General features: G+C 37.7%; 1 protein-coding gene across 2 annotated transcripts in view; it reads right to left on the bottom strand.

Moving 5' to 3' along the window:
• Positions 1-26,117, bottom strand: part of CLSTN2 (calsyntenin 2) — a 416,131-nt gene that overhangs the window by 115,576 nt on the left and 274,438 nt on the right. For both annotated transcript variants that reach the window (XM_060767908.2, XM_060767910.2), the window contains exons 3-4: positions 7,182-7,377; positions 867-1,075 (exon numbers count right to left, since the gene is read on the bottom strand). In XM_060767908.2, the coding sequence (XP_060623891.2) occupies positions 867-1,075; positions 7,182-7,377 (405 nt within the window). The remainder of the gene's footprint in view (positions 1-866; positions 1,076-7,181; positions 7,378-26,117) is intronic.

The following is a 26,117-nucleotide window of genomic DNA, read 5'->3' as shown; positions in this document are numbered from 1 at the left end:
CAAGGGCTCTAGGAAACCAGAGACTGCTTTCTAGCTAAGCCATGGAAACTCACTGTGTGACCTTGGATGTCACATATATATAAACAGATCATAATAAAACAATAAAACACAATAAACACAATTTCACATTAAAGAATACAAAAGAGTTATAAGTCATGTCCATATATACTGTTTCTTGTATATTTATATACTACCAAAAAGGCAGCCATGATAGTCACATAATATTCTTGAGAGCACTCAAAATATGTATTGCCAAGGATAAAAAGTGAATTTTCATAGACACCAAATATAATAACTTGAGTGTTACATAATGCAGACCGCAGCAGTAGAAATAAAAGTGACTGTGAGGAAAAAAAATGTCTGGCTCATCTCCAGGGAATAAATAAGAGCTGCATAGGTACTGTGTAGAAAACACTAAACAATACATTACATCTGAAAAGGGCCTAAGACTGGCAATACTTCCAACTATACAATTAAAATCAAGTGTTCATTGAATAAATAGTTATTCTCTGGCTCTACAAGGTGACCCTATTATAATACACCTTCCTGTCAGATTTACAAAGAGAAAACAGTTAAATGAAAAACAAATTATTGAGAGATTTTAACTAACTCAGGGGCAGTAATTGTACAGTCATAAAAGTACATAGTGTGATCAGAAGTAAGATTGCTTTCAGAATAAAAGACATCAGTTTTGAATAACAGAAAATGCTTATAAAGAGAAATCGCAAAATAAAATAGAGTTATTTTACTACCTCTGAAGTTACTATACAATTATTCGCTTTCTGGAAGTTAGCTTAGGAGCACTAATGTACATTAGTAAACACGTAATTCGAGAAATGTATACATATGCAATAGCAAACACTTACCATTCCTGTCAATGGCAAATGGAACGTTTGTTGTGACAATTTCATAATTGCATATTTGACTGTACTGAGGAGAACAATCCTCATCCATGGCTTCTACTTGTAATACACTGTCATAGATTTTTCCTTCTGTTACAGTAGCTTTGTAAGATCTTTCTTTAAAAGCAGGTGCAAACTCATTGACATCCTTTACTTGGATATGAACCACAGCCCTGAAACCAAAGAAAAACCAATTTGATTATCATAAAATTAGCAAAATTTTAATGGAACGTATTATCAAATTGTGTTGGTCAAAATCATAATGAAATAAAGTTAACAATCTAGCTAAAGCCCCTTCTACACTGTCATATAAAATTTTGATTATCTGCTTTAAAATGGATTATATGGCAGTGTAGACTCATACAATCCAGTTCAAAGCAGATATTGTGGATTATCTAATTTGATAATCTGTATTATATTACAGTGTAGAAGGGGCCTAAGAAGATGAAAGAGGGATGATAAATGCAAAGTTTAGGATATGAAACAATTTTTATTTATTTCATGCATTTCTACCCCACCCTTCTCTCCCCAAAGGGGGACTCAGGGAGGCCTGAATGCAAGAAAATTGTTAGAGAATTTAAGTAGTGGGTTGTTGTAGGTTTTTATGGGCTATATGGCCATGTTCTAGAGCAGGGGTCCCCAAACTTTTTGAACAAAGGGCCGGGTCACAGTCCCGCAAACTGTTGGGGGGCCGGATTATAATTTGAAAAAAAAACATGAATGAATTCCTATGCACTCTGCACATATATTATTTGCAGTGCAACCACCCCCCCCCCCAAAATCAAAAAACAAAGACCCACACTTCTATATAAATAAAAATGTAATGTTTGTTTGTGGGATTAACAGAACTCAAAAACCACTGGACGAATTGACACAAATTTTAGAGGCAAGACACCTAACAACCCAATGTATGTCCTTCACTCGAAAAAATTGATTTTGTCATTTGGGAGTTGTAGTTGCTGGGATTTATAGTTCACCTACAATCAAAGAGCATTCTGAACCCCATAAACGGTGGAATTGAACCAAACTTGGCACACAGTTCTCCCATGACCAACGGAAAATACTGGAAGGGTTTGGTGGGCAGTGTCCATTGGTTTTGGAGTTGTAGTTTACCTGCCTCCTTGGAGACCAGAGCAGCCAGAGCAGAGGGTTCCAGCGATGGTTGGAGCGGCGCCGGGTGGGCATGGCCAGAGAACGCCAGTGTTCCCTGGACACGCCCACCTGGCGCCGCTGGCCACACCCACCCTGCGCCGCTCCGGCCTCCGCAGGAACCCTCTGCTCCGGCCGCTCTGGTCTCCTAGGAGGCAGGTAAACTGCAAAAGGCTTTGGAGTTGTAGTTTACCTGCCTCCGTGGAGACCAGAGCGGCCGGAGCAGAGGGTTCCCGCGATGGGCGGAGTGGCACCAGGTGGGCGTGGCCAGAGAATGCCAGCGTTCCCTGGCCATGCCCACCCGGCGCTGCTGGCCACGCCCACATGACGCCGCTGGCCACACCCACCCGGCGCCACTCCGGCCTCCGCAGGAACCCTCTGCTCCGGCCGCTCTGGTCTCCAAGGAGGTAGGTAAACTACAAAAGGCTTTGGAGTTGTAGTTTACCTGCCTCCTTGGAGACCAGAGCGGCCGGAGCAGAGGGTTCCCGCGATGGGCGAAGTGGCGCCGGGTGGGCGTGGCCAGGCCAGGCCAGGCCGCACGGGCCGGAGAAATGCCCTCGGCGGGCCGCATATGGCCCGCGGGCCGTAGTTTGGGGACCCCTGTTCTACAGGCATTCTCTCCTAGAATGCCTCTAAACATGGCCAAATAGCCCGAAAAACCTACAACAACCCAGTGATTCTGGCCATGAAAGCCTTCGACAATAAATTAAAGTAGTGGTTTTCATTGGAGGTTCGGTTTAAAATATACAACACCATCTTATATTCAATCAGGCCCCTTCTACACTGTCATATAATCCAGATTATCAAAGCAGATAATCCACATTATCTGCTTTGAACTGGATTATATAAGTCTACATTGTCATAGAATTCAGTTCAAAGCAGTTAATTAGATTTTATATGGCAGTGTAGAACAAAAGGAAGGAAAATAAAAGGAAAGGTCCAGAGCTCAGAAAAAGGATGCTTCTTTTACTCATCTACGTAACTGTTAAATAGCTCCGAGACATTCCTCTGATCAAACTAGCAAACTTCGAAATCTAGTTTTCATTAAGAAGCAGAAAAAAGATGAAAAGAGTATATTTGAACCACAAGTTTGCAGCCTATTGCTGCCTTTCTTTTATAAAGACTTGACTAAAATAAATTGTTTATTTCAACAAATGCCCATTTTACAGTCCTAAACCTGTTTTCTGATCACATAACTGGAAGTTTACACTTGAAGAGCCAGAAGGAATTCCTAGGGCTATATGCTCTAACCCTTTGTCAGTGCAGAGATTTACTAAGAGGCTGTTATCTAGCCTGCCTATTAAGATCATAATTTTGCATCATCATCTTTGTAGCAACAGAAATAAAAGCCATTCTATCATTTACATGACACACCTCCAGATACTAAATACATATGTATATCGTATACATCAAGCTAACTATACACAGCTGTTTCAATCTCTCCTACTGGGACTTTATGCTTTTGTTACCTTGGCTACACTCCTCTGGGGATGTTCCAGCTTATTTTTGTCCTTCTTAGTCTATGGTCCCCACATGTGGACTCAGAGCTCCAGATGAGATCTCACCAAAGCAGAACTGGAATCCGAACATAATGGAGCCAAAACATTTCCCCTGAAACCAACCTGGTATTTTCCCTAACACTCTTCTTTTACTTTTCTTCTGGTGCTGGCACTGACAATAGGTGTGCCCTAAGGAGACTAGCATCTAGGCTTCCCTTATGAACAAGGTTGCTTTGGAATCAGGCTCCCAAAAATGTGGGTTAATTATGCTTATTATGCTTTCTCTATTCAGTTTTTTAGCATGCTAGCTATGTCTTACTCTTGTTTCTATAAATTCCCATCTGTACTTTGGCTATTCTTAATATTCACAGACTACAGATCTTTCTCATAACTCCTTAGGGTTTTCTTTTCTAAGAAGAATTTTAGATATATCTGTTTTGTATCACCCTCAAATAGATATATAATTTTATCCCGAACACAGCACAAAATAGCTGGTGATCTAATCTGTAGAAAGTTGGATACAAAAATATATGAACGCATCTTGAAGTATGTGTTTTCTTTTCTGTTATATCATAGCAATTTTACCTTGCTACGTTTATGAAGCTAGGTTACAGTGATCAAAGTAATTACGCCTGATGACATCTCCAAAATAAAAATCATTGACTAAACTCTTCCATTCATACAAATTATCTTTTGTAAATAAGGCATCTATGAGTTTAAGCTAACTTAAAATATTCTTGATATCAAGACCCACATGAGATCCTGGAGAATACCTTTGTCATATAGTCAGATATTTCTACAATGCCTCACTTGATTTTCCCAGGACACTAAGGAAGGAGAACCCCCTTCAGAGGAACCCTCACAGAGATTTTGGAGATAGTGAACACATATCACTAAAGTGACTAAAAAAGTTCAATATGCCAGCACACTTTTCAGTTGTGGGTGTGCATGCCACTAATAGGAAACAGGCCAACCTCATGTGATCTTGGAGTAGGACTTAACAACAAACATATTTATCTAACTAACTACTTGTGCACATGAAAATATACCACAAATAGCCACAGGGCAATCACTCCATTTTTTAAAGATCTTAAAGGCAACAGCCTTATGAATTTTTCAAAGATCCTAAAATATTATTATACTGTTCTTTTGAATGCTATTTTTTTTCAATTTTAGAAAAGCAGAGAGAGGGGAAAAAAAGCACAAAGCATTACAGAACACAATTCCACATTCTGTAATATCATTAATCAATTTCAACAATCTGATAATCCTCTTATTCTGTCACTGTTGGTTCTCTGGGATCAATGTGGCAGGTCTTTAAGTCCTGAAATCTCATCCCTAAATAAATAATCAAACCCATCTGCAAGGAAATGGGTCAAAGTGGATTAATTTTGCAATGTAAGGTGAGTTAAAGGACTGATACAGGTTTGATGATGCAGGGATACACAACTTTTGACCCTTCAAATGCTATTGAACTGAAATTTCTAATATTTTGTTATCACTGGCTAGAGCTAATGAATTCAACAATATTTACATGGGCAAAAGTCAGCAAATCCCAATTTAAATGAAGTGAAGATAGCTTACAAAACAAACAACTTAAGAAAGTTAAACATTCTTTAACAAACTTTGAAACAATTATTTCAGATACTAATGAGTTTGTTTTCTAAATTCTGTTGGATTGTATGTAAGCAAAGATAGTATAGTGAACCATGGGACCTAAATGAATGGCACTTACATTAGAAATATTATTTAATAAGATATATAGAAAACAGAAAATAATAACTGGAGAAAACCTTTCTACTGTCCTGAGGAAAATTAAGCAAGATTTCTGTTAAAGGGCCCTTCCAGACACCACTAAAGATTTAGTCTTTACACCCTGCCACAACCCAAGGCTTTTCCTGGGGTGGGGGTAGCTATATGCCCTCCTGAGTCAACCAGCCACCCCAACCTCCCATCCCCCCCCCCAAAACTTATGTGTGGAGCCTGCTGGCAGTGCAGGACCCTCCAGAGAGAGCTCCTGGTGTGCGAAAATAATGCATCAGGAGGTGCGAGTTTCTTTTCCCCACCCCAACACACCATTTTTGTGTGTCAGAAGTTCTCTCTAGAGGGGGCTGCACTGCTAGCAGGCCTCTCATGTAGTTTTTTTGGGCAAAAATGGGGGGCTGGGAGGGGTGAGTGCCATCATGCTCCTTCGAGCTCTTTGAGTCTGTTGAACTGGGATTACCATGTGGATTGATCCCCCAAGACTGCAAAAACAATCTCAAGAGTCAATCCCTACAGGGCCCACACCTGGAAAGATTTGGACCTTACCTTAAGGTCTGGATCTTTCCAGGTGTTGTATTAATCTGGAGCAAACTGAAAAATCCCAATTTTCTCCAGATTCAGTTTTACCTGAGTCATCATTTGGACACCCCAGGTAAAACCAAAACAGGTCCTACACTAGAAAAATAAACATTATAGAAGAAAATATTTCTCATAGTTTACTTTCCTTATTATTATTATTATTATTATTATTATTATTGTTGTTGTTGTTGTTGTTGTTATTGTATTTAGGAAAATATTCAGTTAACAATGAAATAATTATTGATATATACCAACCATTTCAGTCAGGAATGATTATGTAAAAAGAATTGTCATTTATTATTGCTGCTGCTATGTGTCTTCCAGTTATTTCTGACTAATGGTGACTCTAAGGGAGACTTATCATGGGATTTTCTTTGTTTGCCTTTATCTGAGGTAGAGAGAGTATGATTTGCCCAAGGTCACTCAATGTGTTTCCATGGCTGAGCAGGGATTTCAATCCTGGTCTTCAATGCAATAGTAAAACACTTAACTCACTACATCACACTAGCTTTTTCATTGCCAGCAAAGTGTTTTTGAAAGTGTAATAAAGTTAAAGTATTGAAGGAGGGAAGAAAGGAAGACCTGAAGTAGCTAAGTTCTTGTTTATGAATGGGTTAAATATAGGCAGATGGAATGGGTTAAATATAGGCAAAGAAGCAATGCAAGGAGCAATGCAAGAAAAGGGTTCCCAGAGAGAGGGTGGTCTCTAGAGGATTTCATTCATTTTGAATTATCCACAGTTTTTTCTCCCTATGACTAAAATAAAGTATAGAATTGAACCAAGCAATATTCCCCACCTCATTCTGTATATTACATTGAGTCTGAAATAAATATCTCAATTTGTATCCATTATAACTGTAGCTCTTGCTCAATACAATAAGAACTGCTTCCCTGCAAATAACTGAGATATAAAACCATGTAGAGGGAAGCAAAGAAATTCAATCTGATTTGATTACATGAAGACCAATTAAAATCAATCTTTTCTTTTTTTAAAAAAAAACCCACCTTGTCTAATAGTGTGGTAGAAAAATGTAAACAGATATTAGAACAGGGAAAAGTTTGATCCAGAATTTTATTCAGGTCTTTAAACCACCAGCTGAATGTCCCACTAAGAGAGGTCAAGTTAGTAGGATAAATGAGCAAATGTTACAGATTGAACTATAAACTCCTGTAATAAAGCATTTTGTCTTCATTTTCCTTCCACTACTAAACATTTAAGATGAGATTCTCAGCCTAAATTGTAAATACACACCACAACCCATGTATCACTTTCTCAGTTGTCACTCACTTGTGAGATTTCTTCCAGTTTGTTCCACTAGGTCCTGCGCCACAGTCATATGCCTGGATGATGAATGTGTACTCCTTCTGCAGTTCACAGTCAATTGGACTTCGTGCTCGAAGACGACCTTCTCCAGATGTCTTGTTTAGCACCACAGCTTCAAAGGGCATTTCCTGTCCATGGATTTTAAAAGCACAAATTTCACCTGTAAGGTACAAAACAAAACAAAATTACATGGTCATCAGTCAGGCCACTTCATTTGTTTTTCTTTGAATGACGATGAACATTATAACTTTCACAGTTGTGTAAACCAAAATGTGGGTCGTTTTCTGAATACAACTTTAAAAAGCACAGACCAACTAATAACAAAGACAACAAATAAGCCAAAACAGAGAAATGTTTGATTTTTGGTTTTATTTCTTTAATATTCCAAGAAAAAACAGTATTATGTAGAATTGTACTGGAGACATTAAGATGTTTGCAATCTTATACATTTTACTTTTCCAAAATGGTTTCCTCTTTGCAAATAAGGAAAAAAAACTGATGGTTAGAGGCTCCTAAGTCTTTATAAGCTGTAGGGCAGTAGTTCTCAACTTGTGGGTCCCTGGGTGTTTTGGCCTACAACTTCCAGAAATCCCAGTCAGTTTAGCAGCTGTTTTGGATTTCTGGGAGTTGAAGGCCAAAACATCTGGGGACCCACAGGTTGAAAACGACTGCTGTAGGGAATAAACATCTAGCAGTTAATATGTTGGATGTCTATATATAACATTTCTATACAGGCTCAGCATCCCTTACCTGGAAACTCAAAATCTTTTTTTCATTCATTACACTTTATGTATAAACCCCCTCACCACAATATTTAAAAACACCTAAGTAGTCTAATTTTTCTTTGTGGAGTGGTCAGTCCAGCTTTCCAACATTTTTAGTAGTTCATTTCTCCATCTTTTCAGATCTGCAATATTCTTCTTCAGATAAATTGACTAGCATTCCTTGTATGGTCACAACAAAGATTTGTAGACCACCATCATGATAATTACATTTTTATTTTTCATTCATTTTCTAATGGTTTCAACATGGATTTTGCATCAAAGCAGGAGTTCGTGAACACTTTCACAGTACTGTCTATTTCAAACCTAAAGTAATTTTCATATGTCCAACATGGTTAGCCCAGAATATGTTTCTATATATAACAAGGGAATCCTATACCAGGGGATAAAGGACTAAGACTGGATCTACACTGCCTTATATTCCAGGCTCTGATCCCAGATTATCTGCTTATCCCATATTATCTGACAGTGTAGACTCATATGATCCACTTCAAAGCAGATAATCCGGGATCAGAGCCTGGAATATAAGGCAGTGTAGATCCAGTCTAAGATTTAAATCTTAGGAAAAGGAAGGACCCAGCAAACATAAAACCTCTTCTTTGGGACTATAAATTACTAACCTTTACCAATATGGGACCTAAATATTTTCCAGATGAAACAATACATCTGGCCCTGGATTTTCCAAAGGTGTCTATATCTCTCTACTCCCAAAGCATGACAGTGGCAAGAACAGGGTTGTGACTATCCAGCTGAACTGAACCCAGTGATCCCCACCCTTTCCTCAGGTTACACAGGTAACTTTCTTGACATCAGCAAAAATGCCCATCAATAGCAAGAGCTCTCTGGAGTTCAGTGTCTGCTGCTGTAGTGACATACATCATAAAATTTAGTGCCATCCCCTTTCCCCCATACTGCAAAGCACAGGGAAACAAGATGCTGGCACAGGCACATGTGAATAGCTGGGCAAGTTCAAATTAGAATCAGGCCAGCTATTCACAATAACCTTGCTGGATGGGGCTGTTCCAGAATTTCATGGAATCTCTAACTTCTTCTAATATTGGGGGGGGGGGGGGAATCAGTTTAACCATCTTTTCTCTGCGTTAGAGCCCAGATGCCCCTAAATATTGTCTGGATATCCAGGTGCAACTTCTGGATAAATTTGGGATAAGTGTAGATATGCCATAAATCACTGTCAGTTTATATCCCATCAGAATATGTGTGTGTCCTTGTGTTTTGTTGTCCTAATATGAATTTTCCTATACTTATGTGGAATAGGATATATAATTTTGCTAAGAATGAAAACAATATTTCTTTTCTTCCTGCTACAAGAAAGTCTACAAAATGGTATAGTTCAGTCTGGGAGTTATACTATGCAAAATCACACACTTTTAACACAGAAAATAGTACTTCCTGTACTGTGAAAGAAAAAAAGCCAACAAATACACCCATGTGTGAATTTTGCACAGAGTAAGTCTCCAACTATAAACATTCTCATGAATTGAGGATTCTCCTCTTAAAATTTATTTTTGAATCTTTGTAATGCAAAATAATTTATTATTATTTTTTATTTACTGTATTTGTATACCGCCTTTCTCAACCAATTGGCAACTCAAAGGTAGTTTCCAACAAATTAGTACACATAAAAACATAATAGATAAAAAAAATAAACATGTTTGTAACCATTTTTCAAATATTATAAAATATTATTTCTATCCAAACAATGGAATACCATTTGCCATTTCAGTGCCCATTTTTCAGCATGAAGAGATCTTTTAAGAATTTTGTACAATCTACTTTTGTTCTAATCACTCCATATATTTTGTGTCTATCAGCAAACCTAGCCACTTTACTATTTACTCCTAATTCTAGGTAACTTACTAATAAGCTAAAAAGCAGCAGTTCTCATATAGAGCTTTAAGGATCCTACAAATTGCCTTTTTCTATTGTAAGAACTGAGCATTTCTTCTTACCATTTGTGTCCTATCTTGCTTTTTAATATTTTTTTTTAAAAAAGATTTCCAATATATACAAGGACTTTGTCCATCCCGTGGCTTCTCACCCCAATATATGTGTTCTAGAAAGTAATATTAAAGGCATCTAGGTCAATTTTGAAAGTCTTACTTTTAGTCACTCTCTGGGGTTTAAAAGAATATAAATGCAAAATGTAGCCAAAGTTCAAGTTCCTTCAAAATGTCAGTGCTTTCTCCAAAGCTCAAAAAATGTTACATACATATTTATATGAAAGAATTTTAGAAAAATAATAGCATATTTTAGCAAAGAGTGGAGATAATAATTTTGTTGTTTTAATATTGTTGACTTTGGTTTCATTTTATTTTAGTGCCTTTTCTTATGCTTCTGTGTAACATTGGTAGATAAGTGGCACTGGCATAATGGAGAAATCCCATTTACTTCTTGCACTCTGTGATAATAAGGTTTCCGAGCTGATATAACACCAGTCAATACAAATCATGGCTTTCTGGGTTTTGTTTTTATTACTATATCGACCCATTGGCCCATTTTTTGAGTAATACACCATTCCCAGAAATTGTAAAAAAAAAGTATGAGACAGGTAAATTTGTGGCTTCCCTATAAATAAAGTTATTTCCACTTCATGTGAAAACAAGGCATGATGCTACTTACTAATTTCTGGAGATATAAGAACTATATAGTGTTGAAAAGGAGTGACATCCCCTCCTTCTTGGTGATCACAAGGGCAGCCCATTCTGACCTCAGCAGATGTGACTAGGGAGGTCACGTGCTCGCAGGGAGCTATGGCAAGGAGGAAGAAGTGGCAATCATATTGGGGTGATCCATTTCCTTCTCCTGTACTGATCAGCATGGAGAAAGGATGATGATGACAGTGTCCATATGGACACTGCGTGGGTTGAAATAGACCTAATCTAAGTCTCCAGACCACTGCATATCCTTTGGATATTCTGGTGCCTCTTGCAAACTCTGACATTTTACTTAGCAAAATCAGTTTAAGGGCAAAAAAAAATCAGGATACGTACTGAAAGGCTTAATGTGATGTGAAAACTGGCAGTGTTGGATTCAGGGTTAATATGTTTTGGGTGTTTTTGTTTGTGTTAGTTATTAATGCACTTGAGCCTTTAGTCTCTGATGAAAACATTACATAGAAAGACAGAGAAATTGCAATGCAGTTTTCATCGGAAACACCAGGGTGGTAGTAATATTATCCCCTTCTGCAGTGGTTCTCAACCTGTGGGTCCCCAGATGTTTTGGCCTTCAACTCCCAGAAATCCTAACAGTTGGTAAACTGGCTGGGATTTCTGGGAGTTGTACGCCAAAAAACCTGGGGACCCACAGGTTGAGAACCACTGCCCTACTGTCTACTGGGGACCTTAAAATGTAATTCAGAAAGTGGGAAATCTTCTACCCCCTCCATTAAAATGGACTATCCTTCACTGTCTAGTGACCCCTCGTAGCCTTTGCCGGGATAATGAAACAGTACCAAGAATCATATGTGGATAATATGGACTATATAAGGGGCCCCTGGTGGTGCAAATGTGAGTAGATCAATAGGTACCATTTCTGTGAGAAGGTAATGGTGCTATATGCAGTCAGGCCGGCCACATGACCTTGGAGGCATCTATGGCTCTTCAGCTTAGAAATGGAGATGAGCACCACCCCCGAGAGCCAGACACGACTAGACTTAATGTCAGGGGAAACCTTAACCTTTACCTTAATATGGACTATGGTCTCATGTGCTGCAAGACTGTAGCCTTCTTCAGACATTGTCAAGAAGCATTGTCACCCTATCACACTACTATATAATGTTATTTCAGCTACTATCTTCATGTGGAATTGGATTTTGTTCCAAAGAAGAATGCTTCCTTTATGTATGGATAATTCCCATGGCATTCAGAATTTAGTATCCTTAGTATCTCTAGAATCATGTAGGCTACCATGGAGAGGGGGAACAGTCCTGTTCAGACAGTTACTACCACCATCACATTTAGGATACCTCCTTTACTAATGCTTGAATAAGGCTAATATTTTGATCATATTCTATATAATGAAATATTTGAAATGTTAGCCAAGGTTATAATTTGAATATATGTATTATATTAATGGGATTCCCCTCCCCCCATGTCTTACTATAAGTATGTAATTTTTCACCAAGTTTCTTCTCAAAAGTAGTGACAAGTAGTTCCAGGAACAGTCTTCTCACTACAAGAAAATCTTTGATAATCAAAGCGTTTTCAACATTTGTTCCCATTTTGGGATTTATTCTGCACAAAATTTGCATGTGGTTTTTTTTTGTTTTGCAAAAAAAACAGCATTCTTTTGCACAGAAAATAATGCAGACATATTAGTGCATGGTAGTAATGCTGTTTTCTATGCAACTCAACCATGTGTAAATTTACACAGAACAAACCCCCAATTGTAGCATTTCTGTGCAGAAAGCAGAATTTTCTCTATGTTGGGTATTATATGCTGCCATCATAGTTGCCACTTGAATTTTTTGCTGCAGAAATCCTCCCGCCTTATCCTCTCACAACATTTAGCCAATGAAATAATGCAACATTACTATATTTTTTGTGGCAGCACTCACTCATGTTTTGTATATTGCAATCAAATTTTAATTGCAATTTGATACTTAATCTGAAATTAATGGAATAGAGACTGCAACAATTAAAACTCAACATGTGCAGTACAAACTAATAAAAACTACTAGTAGACACTATGATAATGAATTTTCCCACCAATTTAAAAGAAGTCAATAAATATTCATATAGTTTTAATTAAGCACTCTGAAATTGTATAAAAACTAAAATAAATTGTAACTTTAATGTGATGTTTGTGGCATAAAAAAAAACAATTTTAGGAAACCTTACAGTCCATTTGGTTTCATTTTATGATTAGCTAAAGAAGTACTATTAAAGCTATTATCCTATGTATACTTTACTGGAATTAAGTTCCATTTTATTCAATTAAGGCTGCTATTTTCCCTACATGTTGGAATACCAATGATGGAAATGGTAGGAAATTATCAATGGTATATCAGCATGTACAGACATCAGCATCTTTCATTGACATACCCTGGACCATTTCTCCAACTCGGGTGTATGGAAGTATATCAGATCCAAGCTGAGCTAGAGCCTTGAAGCATTACCCCCAAGATGCCTTTGGACATTATTGCAATCCCATTCTTTTCACTTTCCAAAAGCCTAGAGGCACAAGATTGTTTTCAGTTGTTGATATAAAACAACAAGGAAGAATTCATGATAGTTAAAGTGGTGTCAAACCATTTATTGTACAGTGTAGATTAGGGGTGTCAAAGCCATATTCACTGAGGGCCACATCAGCCTTGTGGTTGCCTTCAAAGGGCTGTTTGTAATTTTAATACTGTATAGATGTAATTATGATGCCCTGGAATTGAAAGGCTAGGGGGTCATATAAAATAATGTGGTGGGCCAGATTTGGCTTGTGGTCCTTGCATTTGACATGTGTGGTGTAGATGAATGCTACTATGGTGGTGAGTCAGAAAGAGTTCATTGTCTCAAGTACAAATAATACATTATAAACCACACAAACTGAAAAAAAATCAGAATGAGGCAGGCAACACTCCCAACATATATACTAGTCATTTGAATTTGGGGCAAAAAGCTTACTGTTTTTGAGTCCATTTCCATCTCATCCCTCATTTCATTTACCAGAATGAACTGGTTTCATTTATTGTTTTGGTTCACTCCAGACATGATAAATAAATAAATTTACCCGAAAGTTACCCGAAAGGGGAGGGGTATTTTCTGTTTAATTTGGCAGAGATTTGGCCCATTGGCTACAATGGGAAACTTTAAAGACTCAACCCTCAGTCATTTTAAAGCCTATCTGCATGGAACCTACGTCACTTGTAGACTGTATTTACAACTTCAGGCCTGTCAAGTTTCAAAACAATTCACCAATCTACTGGTGTTTTAGAATTATTTTAAGTTTTAAACATAACAATTTATTAAAAATAAGATAAACCATAAGAGAGGGTTCTGGGAATTGTAGTCACCCCTTGTGTCCATTCTCAGCCAATCAGAGCATGGACATCACCAGGCTTTTAATTGGTTGAGAGACACACAGAGAGAAAAACTTCAACTCCCATCATGTTCCCTATGGACACCCTATGCAAGTGCCACTGAGAAAGCAAGTTCTAAGGGCCATCTCTGGTGGAGGAGGGAACTTTCCAAGAAAAAATGAAAGAGGCTTCTTCTGCTGGGGAGAGAAAAAGACACCACAGATCCCCCTGCCTCAGGTGTTTTGTGGACCTAACTCTTTCCGAAAATATGGTCTTTCTGAATTCAATGTATTGTCGAAGGCTTTCAGGCTGGAATCACTGGGTTGTTGTAGCTTTTTCAGGCTATATGGCCATGTTCTAGAGGCATTCTCTCCTATATGGCCTCTAGAACATGGCCATATAGCCCGAAAAAACCTACAACAACCCACTTTCTGAATTCGTTTCACTGGTCTTTTAGTCTCTTTCTTCCCCTTTCTGTTTTCGTAAATTACCTGAAAATGGCCATCCAAAAACTACAAATGTTTTTGTTAACAGTGATTCAGGCTGAATTTTAATACACACTGCTTAGACTACATGCAAAAGTGAAGGAAATTATCTTCCAGTCCCATCAACAAATAGCTAAACTTTGCTCATAACAAAATAATAAACATTGAAAGTAGGGCCATGTTGAAGAACAAACTAGGCCTCAGGCCAGGACCTCTATTTTAACTTAGGACTGAGTGGCAGATTTCATCTTCAATTAAAGTTAAAGTCCCCAATCTCTTGCACAGAATACATGCTTGGAGGACGAATTTTGTTCAATAAGATGCGTATGTCTGAGGTTTATTATTTTGTGAGCAGACACACTTTCAAAGCATGCCACTGAGTGTTTTTGTGATTCAAGAATTTGCTTCCTTAGGTACTTTCTTTTCATAAATATGCCTATTGAAAAGGACAATTGTCTTCAATCTCCAAAGGTTTTTACATTATCTAGTCGAATCCAATGGGGCTCTTAAAACACAGACAGCACTCCCCATTTTCCCATTTCATTTGAAATACAGTACTGCATTGTGACAGTTTCTTGTTTCTGCATGTGCACTCATGCAGACACACACAGTGAATGCCATTTATAATACTTTTTAGATGCTCTTATGAAGAGAAGTTGATTCTTAATTGGTCAATCCCCTTACTCAGTTTCTTAAAAATCTAACACAACAATTTGGATAGTAGAAGGGAGAAACAGATTACTAAGGCATGATATGGGAATACTACGCTTGTACCCAAGCATGTCCAGAACATCTGCTGTCATCTCCAGCAAATAGGCATTGCAGTTATACAAATTCTCCATTGTTAAATGAAACATTTGTTCATCCTAATGAACTGGCTTTGCCTCTCTTCAATGGGCAAACCACATCCCAGGGATCTCATAATTTATTAACTTGGTCTTGGGCTGCCTGTTTAATTGATTGGTTTTGCTTAGAAATCAAGTACACAACTGTTTTAATTACTTTTCAGCCAGGAAAACAGTCACTTCTACCCATTTACAAATGCTAGAAATGACTTGATTGTCAAGGAACACAGTTCATGTCATTTGAACACTTCCTCTTGCGTTAGGTTGTATGTTAGCAATAATGTTTAATTCACAGCTTCATCCTAAAGAGTACATCCTGGTTTGTTTGTTCAAATGTTAATATAATATAGTGTAAAAAGTCTGACAAAACAATAATTTGCTTTGTAACAAGAATTCACCACAGTACTTCTAGTAGTATTTGACACCATTGGAAGTACTGTTTCATTTATAATATTTTTCCACTTATGTCTTATCTTGCAACTACCCACTTTCATATAGTGTTTAGTGATCAAACACTACATGATCATTTTGCTTGGCAGTCCCTCACTTTTGTTTAACAAGAGATAGTAAAGAAAACTGCAATTAATTATAGTGCTACACATTTTAACTTCTGGCATTTTTCTACTACCAAATACAGCTGACTGAGATACATGACTGACTTCTTGAAATGTAGTGATAAGCTTTTATGGTGAATAATAAAAATATTATAAGATGTCCCCAGATTGTCAAAATGATCTCACCAAGTCATAATATTATGTTAAACTTTCTTAGTGTTAATAAGCAAGCTATCATTTTTTTCAAGCTGGAAATTATCTTTATACTAGGGATATATTAATGTCCCTCTAAATAGTAACAGTATTAGGATTTAAATGAAATGTGCTGCTAGCCTTTAACCGACAACTTACTGAGACTAAAGCTCACATTATTTTTACTCTTATCATCATCTCTGTTGGGGAATCTGAGCTGTTAGGCTCAAAAATAATCCTCAGTTAGGGTAATTTCACCAAAATATAGCAGAGTACCAGGATTAAACACCATAACCAGCAGAAATGTATGTATGGTGAGAAGGAATAACCTTTAATCATTAAGATGGCTGAGGATCGCAGGGTCAAACTTTAGATTTATTAAAGTAAAAGGAAATACATTCTTGATAGAAAGATCTTAGAGCTAACTAGCTTACTAAATCTCATCTTCTAAAGAAGGTAAAAGGTAAAAAGTCCATGCAGCTACATTTTGCCTACAGAGAGACAAAATGCGTCCTCATAGGAAGAAAAGCAAAAGTAACATGGTGGAAAGCACATGGCCTTCTCAGGGCCATTTAAAATTAAAAGGAAGTTTCCTCAAAGAATTCCATTACTATGTTATCAAAAGAGGAGTAGACAGTGGCTAGCAGTAAAGACAAAGACCTTTATGAAACATGGATAGGGAAGCAGGGAAAGGAATCCCCGAGCTTGACCCTGTCTCCAGTCTTCTTACTCATTGAGGACTAGAAACTTGACACGAAGACTTGTGCTGTCCAGGAATAAAACTCAACAATCTTCGTCCCATTTTTTTAATGGACATTTCCTCGGTATTTACTGAATACACTTCATATCCCTAATTTGGATAACTACATCCTACAAGCCAGTATTTTCTAAATAAAGGAATGGGCTTATTCTGGTAGTAATATATTTTGGATGAAGTGAAAGGTTACTATTCTCATTACTGCTTTATCCTTATCAGTTACCCCTAGTTCATTATGGCAATAATTATAATTGCATCACTTTCTAGTATCTCTATATAGACCATACATTCTCATTTCCTGAGCTACTCCCATTGTTAATGCAAAGACTGAACATGCCCTCAGAGAAAATGAAAAACATAGGTGTTATCTGTCAATCTTTGTAGGAGAATACTAAAGTTGGTTTTAATGAAGTTCAATCTTAATGGAATAAATCAATCATTGGAAACCTGTATTAATTCTAATATCCAAATATGTCTTTAGCATCAAAGCCATCTGATTCAATAAAATTGGTGAATCAGGGTTTTTTTTGGGGGGGGGGGCGACAATCAACTAGTGTTTGCTGGTGTAACACAGATTATGTTTCCTTGTGGTATATGGCATGGCATGCTCAGTGGTTACTTGCCTGCTAGCCCCCAAAATAATGAGACCACACAACAATATTTGGATTTGAAATATGGGCAACTTTTATTAATTGTTACCTGTTTAACTTTGACTGTATCTCAATTTATGGATCTTGAACTTGGTGGCAAAGCCGAGGTAGAGTCTCTGTCTGGCCTACCCCTGGGCTAGTTAGGGTAAAACACCCGGGTCCCCTGGACACCCAACCCATGTAACCTCTGAAGGAAATGTGTAGGAGAAGTCCCTCTCAGAGTATCCGATACCATAATCTCTCTATTTTTAGGCCATTATAATTCCCTTCACCTAATCAAATTGAACCTTAGGTGAGTGTTTTAGTTAATGGCCTTCACCCCTGAAAGGTGTGTCTTGGGCGTACACCAAATTATTACCTTTTCTGAATTATTTATCACCACGGATTGGGGGCAGATCTCTATTTTGCCCCCAGTGTGCTGTGGAGAAGGGGCAAAGGCCGGGAGAGGAAAGGGCAAATGCCAGGCCCCCACTCCCAGTGCCAGCTCTAAGACAGACCTCAGCTTCCTCTTCCCTCGATGCTCAGCTTCAGAATGAGGAAGGGGGGCGGGCCAGTGCTGAGAGCCTGGCTCTGCCCCCTGTAAAGTAGTTCCAGCCGGAACTATATTCATTCTGTTTGTGGGAAGAGGCAAACTGCTCTCCCATCTCCACTGCGCGGAGATGGTAAAGCTTCTTTTTGCTGCTTGGAGGAATTACAGATAATTAATTTTGTATTAAGTCTGACATTTATAGATGCATATAAGATCTAAAATTTAACTGATGGTCAGTGTGGAATTTATGTGCTTTTATTGTTGCTAAAGGTTGCATAGAATGACATACCTTTCATCATGTAGGATCAGTAAATCTTATCTAGCCATGCAAGAATCTTACAGGTTTTATTCATTGATTTAATGTACATTTCACACTTCTTCCAGTGAAACACAGGCAGCACTGTGAGCCTCAACAAAAATACTTTAGACTCTGTGTGTATGTATGTGTGTATATACACACACACACATACATCTGTACACATGTGTTCATGTGTGTGTGTGTGTGTGTGTGTGTGTTCACATAGAGAAATTAAATTAATTTTTCCCCACTATAGAAATGTGGGGAGGGTCTCAAAAGGGCTTTTAGAACCCCAATTGTGATTCAAATAATGGCTTTACTGGTCAAAGAAAATTTTGGAAATGGAAGCTCCGAAAAATAAAATAAAATCTGCAAAGCCTTAATGTGATGCCAATCTCATGTAATACCTTCTTACTAAGTAACAAAAGAACACAGGTTTAGCACAAGACGAAGAATTGATTCAAGGCTAACATCTGAATAATTTGCAAAGACAGAGAGATACCAATTAATGTTAACTATCCTCTACTCTGGGCATAGAGAAACACACTGTAAGAAATGTCATCTAAAAACAATAATAACATTACTAATGTGATTGGTTTTTGTTATATTTTGGTTTTACAAAATAAAATCTATAAAGAAAAAATCTCATTCCATTTTAGATAAACAGTACTTGTAAGCATTGTATTGCAGCTTGGAATATCAGGTTTGAAAATTATTCAAGAGATAAAAGCGGAATATACCTAAATAATAATAATAATAATTATTATTATTATTATTATTATTTATTTTAAGCATTACAGATGAGGATATACATTTGCTACCACTAATAAAGACAATGGGAGTATATAGCTGAAGAATATGTTTTACTTTTGTAAGAGCTTAGAACTGAGTGATCAACAATAAATACTGACAAGGACAAAGGAGTTCAATGCAACTCACACTAAATAATAATAAAGAAAGATGTCTCTCAAAACTAGAAGGAGAAAAATGGTAGTAGACATTGGCCTGACATTTTGTAAAGTTTGTGACTGTTTAATGGTCAAACAAACAATTCCATCTACCATTCCATTCCAACTTCAGAACTCATTTCCACACTTTCTATTTTTCTTCCATTACTTTCCAATCCCTGCCCTTCAGCTGCTTAACAGCCATTCTTCTAATGTGTTCTGCTACCTACCAACAGAGTCACGTGATTTTCTCAATCCTAATCTTTCTTCTTTCTTGCAAAATCTGCCAACAAAATCTGCCAGCAGAAGAGCCAGTTGAACTTTAATATTTTAAATATAATTAACTCATGAAAACATAGGATTAACTCCAGTGTAATCAGGGAATCTAGTGAGCCAAGCTGTATGAAAAAAAAACTAATGAGTTAATAACTTTACTACTTTAATTAAGACTTCAAAAATTATCATAAAAAGAGAAATGCAGCCATAGAAGTTAAAGAAAAGTCAAATGGGAGCTCTCTTGGTGTTGAATACTTCAGAGTTTGTTACTGGCATTGAACTCAAAGCAGTTTTGGGAGAAGCAGTGATAAAATGATGAGTACATTTGTCCCATCATGGAAATGGATTCACTACTACTTGGGTGGTGGTATTATCATGATGTATTGCAGATATCAGAATCATAGAATAATAAAGTTGGAAGAGACCACATGGATCATCTAGTTCAACCACCTGCCATGTTGGAAAAGGACAATCAAACATTTATTTCCCTGACAGACGCCACCCAGGCTCTGTTTAAGAATTTCCAAAGAAGGAGATTCCACCACACTCTGAGGCAGAGAGTTCCACTGTTGAAGAGCTCATATGGTCAGGAAGTTCTTCCTAATGTTCAAGTAGAATCTCCTTTCCTGTAATTTGAATCCATTGCTCTATTGAGTTCTAGTCTCCAGAGCAGCAGAAAATAAGCCTACTCCCTGTTCCTTATGACATCATTTCACATTTGTATACATAGCTATCATGCCTTCTCTCAATCTTCTCTTCTGCAGACTAAACATACCCTGTTTTTTAAGACACTCCTCATAGGGCATGGTCTTCAGACCTTTGATCATTTTAGTCGCCCTCCATTCGACAACTTCCAGCTTGTCAATATCTCTTTTGAACTGTGGCGCCCAGAATTGGGCACAGTATTCCAGGTGAGGTCTAACCAAAGTAGAATATAAAGGCACCATGACTTCCCTTGATCTAGACACTATACTCCTTTTGATGCATCCAAAGTCCCATTGGGTTTTTAAGTTGCTGCATCACACTGTTGGTTCACGTTCAACTTGTCCACAAGGGTTCCAAGATCTTTCTCACATGGACTGTTGTTAAACCAGGCATCACCCATTGTGGATTTTTGCATTTCATTTTTTCTGCGTAAGTGTAGTATCTTACATTTGTCCTTGTTGAAATTAATTTTGTTAGTTTTGCCCAGCTCTCTAATATGTTAAGGTCATTTTAAATTCAGATCCTGTTCTCTGGAGTATTAGCTATTCCTCTTAATTTGGCGTCATCTGCAAATATCATAAGCATGCTCTATAAACCTTCATCCAAGTATTAATAAAGATGCTGAACAGAACTGGGCCCAAGATCAAACCCTGTGGGAGCATCTGGAGCATCTAAATTTGTCATCTGGTTATGGTAGTCACATCAATGCCATTCCTCTTACGAAATCTTGATTGGCTCACTCACAACAATCAAGGAAGTATCTGTAAAGCAGAGGGGGGAAAATGAAACAAGTGTCTGAAGTAGAACACATTAATTAACTACCAGGGAATGATGTAAATCAGTATGCATCCTCCCCACCCCCTCTTTCTTTCTCTGTCTGTCTGGACATCTTCACGTGGTCCAAAATTTAGTGGCAGTGACAGGGATTTTTGGTTTCCAGGGGCAGCTCCATGGCTAAACTGCAGCAAACATCCTTACTGTCTACTGCCTTTGCTACAAATTGCTGCCGGCAGTAGACAGGTGGCTCCATGTCTTTCCATTAGGAAAGATTGGTTGAGCTGGCTGAAGAAGGCTTCCCCCCATTTGATGAGACAGGGGGGAAGTCATGATGGTGTGAGGTGCAAAGCAAGAGCCCCGTGCAGGCACCATTGGGATCGCCATGATTTGCGGTGATACACAATCATTGCATGTAAAGAAGTTCTCTGTCTCTGTCAAAATAGGAATTTCTATATTCTTTTCAACACTGGAAAGCATTCAGAAAGACATTTGATGTATAAACTGTTAATATTCTAGCAAATATGGGGAAAAAAGAGATACACACTTAAATACATCATGGGCCAGTCTATAAGTTCCAAGAGTTACTCTGAAGAAGTGCTTGATAACCTACATTGCTGAGCCGGAAGAGTCAACCGATTGACCATAATTTTCAGTTGTTTTTGTGTTTAATTTCAGCTGGCAAGTGAAATGCAATGCAAATATACATGGCTTGCCTTTTTCAAAGCTTGCAATAAATAGCCCTAGAAAGATTCAAATTATCAGAGTGGCATTACATATCATCTTCTAATGAATTTTAAATGTGAAATGATGCTGTAAACATGGGAATCTATTTTGACATTTCTTTTTGAGCAATCATATGCATTTTGATAATCACAGTACTGAATAATCCTTAATTGGTTCAGCGCTATAAAGACAGCCTGGAAGCAATAATATAAAGCTTCATTTCACACAGATCATTTACATTTGATAAATTATTTCCTTTCCAAATTCAATATACATGCACAATTCTTAAACCTGTATCCATAAATCATATTTCAGTGGGAACGATGATGCAGAAACAAGAGAACATTACTCTTCTGTTAGAAAAAAATAGACCTGGACTGTTACCAAACTCTTTATAGGGGTGATTTGATTGCATGCTGTGGACAGAGTTCAGTTTACAGGGAACACTGCTCCAGACAATTTCTTTATGGCTGCTTATTATTCGTATAAACACCATCCCATGTAGTGAAATCAATATGGAACTATTTGAGATGCAACATGATGTCAGTATAACTTCAAATAACAGAACTATTACAAGGACATGGCAACAGAGAAGGACAGACAGCTTCCCAGTCTCAAAAATGTACATATATACAAGAAGACAGACAAACAACAGAGATGTGGAGACAGGTACAAAACTTTGCCACAAACGCAGATGCCAACTCTGTCCACGCATCTACTTGGGAAATGTTGTCATAGGACCTAATCACATCACCTACAATATTAGAACTACTTTCATTTGCTCATCCTCTAATGTAATATATGATATATAAATCGCAAATGTACAAATTCACAAAATACGATTTCAGAAGACTTCAATTCTTTTTGGACATTGATCTCTGACTTCAGTACAGCAGCCCTTGGATGACAGAGATAACAACAACAACAACAACAACAACAACACGCATGGTTAGAAAGAGCAACATTAAGACTTAGGCTCAATAAATATGACTTGCAAGCAGGTTGCCAATCTACAACATGAACTCAGGTAGGGAATGATAATCTGAATTCCTGGCCATCTTGGAAGAAGGCAAGTCTCATTTTTAAAGTTGGAATTTCCCTTCAAAATATCCTCCCTCCTGCTGACAAAGAAATTGTCTTATTGGTTCATTCAAGAGAGCAATCTGTGAGTAACTATATTGTTTACTGGTAATGAATGGAGAGGAAATGTCTATACTTGTTTTGGTCTTTGTCCCATATATTACAATGTCATTGTTTTCATCACAGACCATCTAAGAGTCATCAGCAGACATTACCAGGGAGTAACAAGCAGAGTTCAGGTTCACTTTTTCTCCCTGTACACACAGACCTTTCCTGCAATCAAGCCACAAGCTCTGAACTCATCACTTCAAGGAGCCTTTTCTTCACAGGATAGCATTAAGGTCATGCTTTGCCCCACCCAGAGGTCTTTCCTTTACTCAAGATGACAGTCGCCAAGTAAGGAACAGATTAAATATAGACAAAGCAAAAGTACATCATACCTACAAATTTTGCTTTTCTATGGTTAAACATCTACCTATAAAGGGTTGCTTTAAAGCACTTCACTCCATTTCATTGTCACAGTCTATAATATCTTATGGTATAGGGAGCATACAACACCCCTATTAAAACAGTTTCATTGGCTGCCAATAAGTTGCCAAGCCAAATTCAAGGTGCAGGTCATGACCTATAAAGCCCTAAACAGTTTGGGCCCCGCCTATGTCCGCGATTGCACCTCCTTCTATGAACTGGCACAAGCTCTAAGATCTTCCAGGGAGGCCCTCCTCTCGGTCCCACTATTGTCCCAAGCGCGGTTGGTGGGGATGAGAGAGAGGGTCTTCTCAGTGGTGGCCCCCTGCCTCTGGAATGCCCTTCTAAGGGAAATAAGACAGGCCCCATCCCTCCCCTCCTTTCGTAAGGGCTTGAAGACCTGGTGGTTTCAACAAGCCTTTGAAAATGACCAGTTCTAACTCAGCCCTACACATTGTCGAATATGGACTTATTCTTCCTACCAATTACCCAGATCATTTCCTCTAATCAGCCTCGGAATGAATAGCCACAGACCCGTAACTAATATTATTGTTGCCTGCCATAGCATTGCACTTAATTCCTGGGCCCCCTAGAATTTTTGGGCTTGCACAAATCTTGGCCCAGCCTTTTTAATTTTTTCAATTGCCTTGAACAGGCAGGATTCTTTTAATATATGTGTGTTATGGTGACAATTTTTATGCTTATATTTTGTTTTGTTAATCTTATGGTTATGTTTTCTTTACTTTGTATGTTTTGTGATTTTACCTGGGAACCGCTCTGAGTCCCCTCGGGGAGATGGAGCAGTATATAAATAAAGTATTATTATTATTATTATTATTATTATTATTAGTATGGTAACAATTTTGTTTTCTCAGTATCAAAGGTGCTACAAGATGCCTTGCATATTGGTAACAGCTTTGTATTCATGACATAAACAGAGATTTTTTAAAAAACAATAAATTCACATTGGCTACCTATGCTGGACGAGACTTTAGCACTGGATTCTTCTCTGATTTTTTCTATTTTATATAAATAATTCATTTTGTTTGGAAATGTGTAAGCTAGTTCATTGGCGACACTGCATGGTGGGGTCTCTCTCCTTTTATTATTCTCATCTAGATCTCATCACCTTTAGAGACCTGTCCTATGGCTCTAAAAGCCCATAGCATTGGTTCCGTCAAACATAATGTGCACAATGCCTGAGGAAGATTTAAAAAGAGCCTGCAATGTTTTGGAGAAAAAAGAACTACCTTCCTAATGATGCATTAAAATGGTGCTATGAAAATGTCAGCTGCCCTGCCCCTCTAGTGCGCTTTGGGCAAATGTTGCCTTTTACCTTCTCAGAGAGGTCAGCAGATTGCTCTTCCAAAAGGGTGCTGCATAAATCAGCAGGCATAGCAGTCCTCACAAATACAACAATATGCAAAAGATTGTTGTCCTCTATTGCAGGAAGCGATTTTGAAAGCATTTTCGGGAATGTATGTGCTGTTTCTTTTGGAAAGAGAAGCAATTTCTTCTTAGCTATCAACATGAGCAAAAGTGCTTCCTTATCTCCTGCCAATAACAAAGAGATATTATTCAGCTGTTTGAAAGAGCTCATGTCAGTATCATTATTCTGGGGACTCTGCCTGACTGTGATAACCGCCAACAAGGAGATTGAGAGGTCACAAAATGTAACAAAATTTCTATTTGACAAATATTGACAAACTTCTGGGCGTATAATTTAGTTTGAAATAGCCTACAAGATCTTTATTCACTTTGTTCCCTTCATGGACACACACTTATTAAAATCATTCTCCACTCATGGAAGAGCAGTCTCTCAAGTAAATGAGCAAATTAATGACAGCTCAAGCAGCATCTGTCAATTACTGTGAAAATTAATTATTCCATTAATAACTACATTGATTAAATCTTACTTTAAAGCATGTCAAACAATGTGACTCATTAATTTCACTTGAAATCCCACTCATGTGTACCAATTGATTTTTCCCACATGGCAATGCTGTCTACTATATTCAACTCATTGAATTTCTCTGTTTCAAAACAGAATGATTCTTTGAAACTAGACTGGAATATTTCTCTCTGAAAACTCAGGAGAACACAGGATACAATTATTACCATTGTACATACACTGAACATTAAGACATGGAAATAAATTTTCTACCTAGTTTAACTAGTAATTGTGTTTATTTACTCAATTACTGTTCATTCTGATGATGCATGCTGCATCACTGAAGAATCAGTGAATCAGTGAAGACGTTGCCCAGGGGGTGCCCGAGTGTGTTACAACCTTGTGGAAGGCTTCTCTCATGTCCCTGTACAGACTGCACTCTGGTAACCTTAAGAAATAGGGCCACAAAGTGGAGTCCATAACATGCGAATGTGGAGAAGAGCAAACCACAGACCACCTATTACAATGCAATCTGAGCCCTGCCATATGCACAATGGAGGACCTTCTTATAGCAACACCAGAGGAACTCCAAGTGGCCAGCTACTGGTCAAAGGACATTTAGTATAATGCCAAGTTTTGAAACTTTGTTCGTATTTTTAAATACATTACAACTGTACCCTCATTTTGCTTCTGACACGATAAATAACATTCTGATGATATAACTGAATTTGAATTAAAATAAAATCATATTAAAATTACAGAATACTACATTTTTTTAATTTAAATTTAACCTTTTTTTTGAGTGAGGAACATATTTGAATTAAAGTTTGAATTTAAACTGCCTTTTTCTTCCTTCTACCTGGGGAATCTCTTTAAGTTCCCTTCCACCCCCATGGAAAGATTTGTAGAG

Source organism: Anolis sagrei, chromosome 3 (genome assembly GCF_037176765.1).
Source record: "Anolis sagrei isolate rAnoSag1 chromosome 3, rAnoSag1.mat, whole genome shotgun sequence".
NCBI classification, from domain to species: Eukaryota; Metazoa; Chordata; class Lepidosauria; order Squamata; family Dactyloidae; genus Anolis; species Anolis sagrei.
Note: the sequence above shows the minus strand (reverse complement) of the source record. Positions and strands in the feature narration are given on the sequence as shown.